The following is a 6,013-nucleotide window of genomic DNA, read 5'->3' on the forward strand; positions in this document are numbered from 1 at the left end:
CGCTGTGAGGGTTAGGCTTTCAGTCCAGCAGAAACAGGCCACCTCAGCTTTGTACACAAACATCAGAATGTATACAGGTGGACACAGTGTGCACAGTCCCATACTCCAAAACCAACTGTGGCCATTTTTCTCCTCTGCCACTGTGGTTATGTTTGAAAATTGCAATCTCACTGTATTTCATTAGACAGCATCATTAAATTTGCCATTACATGATCACTTGAAAAGTTTAAGAAGTTTTCCTTAGGTCTGTCGTATTTCTTGGCCCCCAAAAGTAAAAGGTGTGTTTTTATATCTGACTATGGTTAATTCAGCACATGGACAAAAAACAAACAAACAAACAAACAAACAAAAATTCCTTGTAATTAGAAAAAAACATTTTTGCAACAGAACTGGATATGTTAATACCTATTTGGTGTTTTAATGCAAATTTGAATGATTGATGTACATTTTGCCTGGACTAATCACTGGGAAACTTTCCAGGCGTTCTGTTGAAGCTGAATAAAGATAATCTGTAGATTAACCAGTATATTGTTTTAATGGTGTATATTTTTAAAGAGCTCATGAAATGGATCAAGTTGATTTGATGTAATTCCTGTTGAAACAGGACATTTGGGCAGGACACCGTGCAGGGAAGGATCATTTACAAGTGCAAACCAACAGGACATCAGTTTGGGAGAGAAAGGAGAGAGGATGTTTAAAGATTTGATGCATGAATTATGAAAGCCTGAGTCAAGATTTTTTTCTTATTTGTTTTTAGTCTTCTTAGGGCATGAACACTTTTGTGAGTCTCCATACTTCTTTCAGGATGCAGGACTGGTATTACCATGTCATGATACTAGTATTAATATAATAATATGTTTTCAGCAACAGGAACTGACAGTCTCTGCATAAACCTCAATTTAGGGAGCAGCAGAGAGCACTCTAACAGCTGATATGCAATTCCACCATAGAAACCATTGCATTTAGGAGAAATGACTTTAAAACAGCTGTCCACTGTAGTGACCGCTATGCGCCAAAGGGTTAAAGATTTGTGAAGGTTTTATTGGTTGCAATTTTAATATACAGCCACTAGTGCAGGATGATGTCACTATTTAAAATTACAGAGAGTAGAAGTCACGTGAGGTCATTTCAAAGGGAATTTAAGTTAGTTAGTTAGTTAGTTAGTTAGTTAGTTAGATACTTTATTCATCCCGAAGGAAATTCACAGACATTGTGTAGTTAATTTTGTGAAACTTCCTAAAACAAAACTGAACTTTGGTAGTGTTAGGTTGCACGATTCCTGGGTCATGGACTCAAGTCTCAGTGAGCAAACATCTCCTAAAATAACACTTTGAGCACATACACAAGTGCAAACCAAGTGGATTATGACTATATAAATAACTGTACCCATTTTTTGAGATTAAACAGCTTCTCTCTTGCTTTTGACATTGGAGTTGGAAAGTAGATCCGGCAGGTCACGTCAGCAGGAAATTTCCACATAGTAGCCTATGTGGAAATAGCCTATTTAGCAGCCCAGGGGAGCACAGAGCAACTAATGAGATTTAACCACCATGTGGACTCATATCACACCCAGGAACTAGACAACACAACACTCTATCAAAGTTGAGTTTTACTCTCAAAACTCATGTGGTATTTCAATAAGAAAACATGCTTTGTGTTCGTCACTTGTAAAAATCTGACTGTGCAGATAAAAGGTTTTGGTGTAACCACAGCGATATGTTATCAAGCATCCTGCGTCTCAGCTCAGATTGTTGATGTGGTTAATTATTCTCCTCGGCTTGATATGTAAGAATCAACAGAGGAAAGCAGCGGCGGCAGGTCCTTCTCCTCCTGCATGGTGAAAGCAGACCAGCCGTGCAGCCTGCAGCCATGCTGGCCTTCATCCCACTCACACTCCTTGGCTGTCAGTGTGTCTGGGCCAGGAAGTCGGAGCCGTCCCTGAGCGAGGCCGGCCCGGGCTTGTTCAGAGGATCAGACAGATACGACTTTGCCATTGAGGTTCCTCCCTCAGGCTCTGAGTGTTTCTGGCACTTTGCCCACCAGAGTGGAAGCTTCTACCTGACCTACCTGGTAAGAAAGCCTGAATGTTGCCACCCTGCACGCAAGGGTAGAAATATCTAAAGACAAATAATCAAATCAAAGTAAATGGCTAATAGTAGACTAGTTTTTTGTGCACTTTCAGTCAGTAATTTCAGTTTTACTTAAGCGCTTTTGAAGTCCTGTTTTTAGCTAAAGTAACTTTACATTTTACAGTGACATTTTAGCTCACATCCATTATAGAGAATGTCTTTTGTGGGCTGCTCATAAATAATGCAGAATAGGTCATTCTAACCTTGTTGAGTGCACTTTGCAATCAATAATCGGTGCAAAGAAGGCCCTTATTTTCCAAATTTGACAATTAAAGGAATCCAGTTTGTCCTTAGTGCTTTCCTATATTTAAAAAATGCAAGGATAACATGTAACATTGTTTTCTTCTCCAATAAGTAACTCAGTGACTGTTACTCTGAGTATATATACAGTATTAAAGAAGCTTTTTTTGTTTTTACTTAAACAGATTTTTACACCAGTATTTCTACCCAAGTATCAGCAAAGTAGCAGTACTTCTACTTGTTGTGGACATTCAACTACTTTTCCACTGGTTGTCATCTTTTCTGCATTGATAAAACACATTTTAAAGCTGCTGGGCTCTTAACGAGCATAAGATACTACACTCAAGGTGCTGAGGTCTAGACCTTTAATAAACACCGTGCCTCTCTGGATTATCAGACTGACTTTTCAAGGTGAACCAGTTCGACTCTCAAACATGTTTGAGTCGTGTTATCCATGTCTAATTTAGCATCAATCAGTGTACGCACAACATGTTCTTACTGCGCTTTACATATGCTTCATGTGTTTCATACAATGTGCCAACAAAGTCCAACTTAATTTCAAAAACAGCATCATGACAAAAATAAAGTTACAGGCAAAACAACATGTTTGTTTGTCTGTATGTGCATAATAATGAGCAGCATTGCTAAACTGAACTTCTCTGTGTATAACAATCCTGTGAATAAACTGTGTTTGAGTATTTTAATACATGCCTCCTACATTTTTGTCTTGCTTAAAAGCACTTCCAAAATTCAGTTCTACTCAACTTTACATTTCCACTGAACACAAGAGCAGAGGGGGAAACACACTCACAAGAAAAAAACTCAGTCCAAATAGGAGTAAAACAAGACAAAGACTTTTTGACTGTGGGGACGCAAAGAAGAACTAATGCACCTGTGTGTGTGTGTGTGTGTGTGTGCGTGTGTGTGTGTGTGTGTGTGTGTGCGTGTGTGTGTGTGTGCGCACACAGGTGCAGTGGGTAACAGGGATGGCCAATGACCACCGGCTCTTTGTGACCATTACTTCACCGGATGGCTCTCTCATGGCTTCAAAACACGACGCCATTGGTCAAATTAACTTCCAGACCGAGGTCACAGGTAAATGACGAACAAGTAGAACAGAGTCTTGACTAACATTTACTCCAGTATCAAAATGGCACTGGGAATCCTTACAGTGACCAAGCTGATCACATCTTTGTATTATCACTGATTTTCATATGTCTCTTTATCTACCTGCATTCTGCCTGCACTGTCTTTGGGTCTTTTTTTGTCTGACACAGTAAGGCCAGAGGAGGGAACAAAACTACACTAGCGATGTTTTTAGCCTTGATGGCAACATCTCCAGTTGCAAAAACATGTTAATCCACAAATAAGACGTTTTGACATGTGGCCATGACATTCTTAACTGTGATGATGCCAATTCTACCAGCAACGATGACATTTCTACTCCATAATGCACTCTGTGAACTTTCTTGCTCATGAAACATTTTACATTGGTGCAAATACACAGTGGTTGTAGTGAGCTGAACCATCCGTTTGTACTACTGCAACATTGAAAATGTTTCCTTATCTGCTCTGATGCTAACTGCAGCTTTCTCCTGGCAGGTTTTTACCAGATGTGTCTCGGGAACCACAACAAGAAGTTCGGAGGCGTCAGGGTTTTTCTGAACTTTGGCGTCCTGTACGAAGGTTTCGAGGAAGTGAACAGAGAGCTGGAAGAGGAAGAGAAAGTCTTGAACACCACTCTGGCCAGTATCAAGGTGTTCCTTCAAGTTTAATTCACTTAATTTATGTATTCTTATTTATATTGTGAATCACTTTAATCACCCAAGCCCAGCACAAGAAAATCCAGGCAGAGGGCAGAGTCTCTGCAGATACACACCAACACACACTTCCAGTAGCTCAGAAGTGATTATTGAGAGGGATTATTTTGTCTGAGTCCTTACATTTTTTTTTTTTAGGAGAATCCTCATTCTGCCTTTAAATAGGATTTTTGATTATTTCAGCATCTAAAACTAATTATAATCATAATAATGAAGAATAAATGTTTAAGTACACAGAAAAGGTACTCAGTTACAGCGAGGAGAGTGACTGTAAATTGTTGGTTTTGCCTTTAACAACAGTGCGCTGTGTTACACGCTGTGTGTTTGGTGTAGGAGAGCACCGGGAGGCTGCAGGTTCAGATCTTCCACATGTGGCGCCACTACAACTTCGCCCGCATGAGGAAAGGGAAGGACCACTACCTGCTGCTGTCCAACCTCAACTACGTCTCCTGGTGGTCGGCGGCCCAGAGCGTCGCCATCCTGCTGTCGGGATACTTTCAGGTCTTCTTCCTCAAGAGACTCTTCTTCACGGACTCCACCAGGCCGCGATGCTGAGTGCAGAACACCACTGCCATGTCAGGAGATTTTTTAGGGAAGCACGATATTGTATTTTTTGTCGATATCTGATTTTTTCCAATTCTTTTGGCCAATTACGATACAAATATATGCACATATTTTTTCCACCAAAATTGCAGAGAACATCAAGTCTCCCCTGTAGTGAAATTAACATTTCATTTTGCCTCCTCTTATTGTGAAGGCTCACTGGAAGATGCAGATATAAAAATACAACACTTTTCAAAATGTACACATTCTCAGCAAAATATGAAAACTACTTCAACTTAGGTTATGTAAATCATGCCATACTTATTTTTATATAGCATTTTCTTTAAACAAAACTGTCACAATACTGTTTGACATATCAACATGTCATATCAGCAGGAATATTCATTTCTGGCCAATATGATATTTCATTTTAAAGCTGATATTGACTGATACAGATGATGTGCTGATTATTGAGCATCCCCAGACATTTTTATACTTTTACTTTTTAAGGATAATACCAGAGTGTTACACAAAGCAAGATAATCCATCACTTTCTGTAATAAACTTCCTGTTTCCTCCTCATTTCATGGTGAATTCTGTGTTGAGTGTTTTCATCTGCTTGTCGCTGCTTCCTGTTAATCAGCTGACAGCCACAGGAAGAAATGGGAGTCTCCTCCAGGAAATAATCCCTTATCAATATTGTTTTTAAATCCTGAAACTTTCTTTGCAGATGTTCGGGTTGAAAACAGTTAACATTAACCCCAAATAACGATTTCAGTTTTGCCACATCTGGTTGATTTATGGATTAATCAAAAAATGTTTGGCATTTCCAAGGAGCAAAGGCTATCATAATAGTTGTCTGCTGCACAAATTCATTTTTTTCTGGTTTCATAAATTATATTGTACGTCATATGCCCCATAAACTGTAATTTGTAAACTGTGTTGGAACTGCAATCCAGGCACTCAAACAACTGTCAGGGAACAAGGACCATAATCCAAGGGCATGGTTTACAAATCCGTCTGAATGGATTCATAATTTGAGAGCACAAATTATAAACCGCGCACACAGATTTATATACTACTACATATTTACACATGGGTCTTTTTTGACCCATGAGAGCCTCTGTAGCAGGCTGAATAAGTGATGTGACTAATGATTTGTTGTGAGACTGAGACATCAGGTGATGGTGCAGTCAGCTACTTCCACACACAGCACTTAGAAGGGTGCGTTTGATTTACTGTTCCCGTCCTTGCCAAATCTGTGGACTGTTTGACTATTCA

The 6,013-nt window shown here is 39.5% G+C and overlaps 1 protein-coding gene across 1 annotated transcript; it reads left to right on the plus strand.

The window, feature by feature from the left end:
• Positions 1 to 1,869: 1,869 nt before the first annotated feature.
• On the plus strand, positions 1,870 to 4,744 carry LOC115361020 (transmembrane emp24 domain-containing protein 6-like). The gene is made up of 4 exons (XM_030054257.1): positions 1,870 to 2,070; positions 3,338 to 3,464; positions 3,972 to 4,126; positions 4,523 to 4,744. Exons 1-4 carry the CDS (start codon positions 1,870 to 1,872, stop codon positions 4,742 to 4,744), a joined length of 705 nt encoding a protein of 234 aa, XP_029910117.1.
• The last annotated feature ends 1,269 nt before the right edge of the window (positions 4,745 to 6,013 follow it).

Source organism: Myripristis murdjan, chromosome 6 (genome assembly GCF_902150065.1).
Source record: "Myripristis murdjan chromosome 6, fMyrMur1.1, whole genome shotgun sequence".
In the NCBI taxonomy this organism is placed as follows: domain Eukaryota; kingdom Metazoa; phylum Chordata; class Actinopteri; order Holocentriformes; family Holocentridae; genus Myripristis; species Myripristis murdjan.

What these genes read in the sequence shown, in the direction of transcription:
- LOC115361020 (XM_030054257.1), top strand. Translation starts at nt 1,870, where the DNA reads ATGCTGGCCTTCATCCCACTCACACTCCTTGGCTGTCAGTGTGTCTGG. An exon ending in GCTTCTACCTGACCTACCTG is followed by an intron (nt 2,071 to 3,337) that starts GTAAGAAAGCCT and finishes GTGCGCACACAG; the next exon opens with GTGCAGTGGGTAACAGGGAT. An exon ending in CTTCCAGACCGAGGTCACAG is followed by an intron (nt 3,465 to 3,971) that starts GTAAATGACGAA and finishes TTCTCCTGGCAG; the next exon opens with GTTTTTACCAGATGTGTCTC.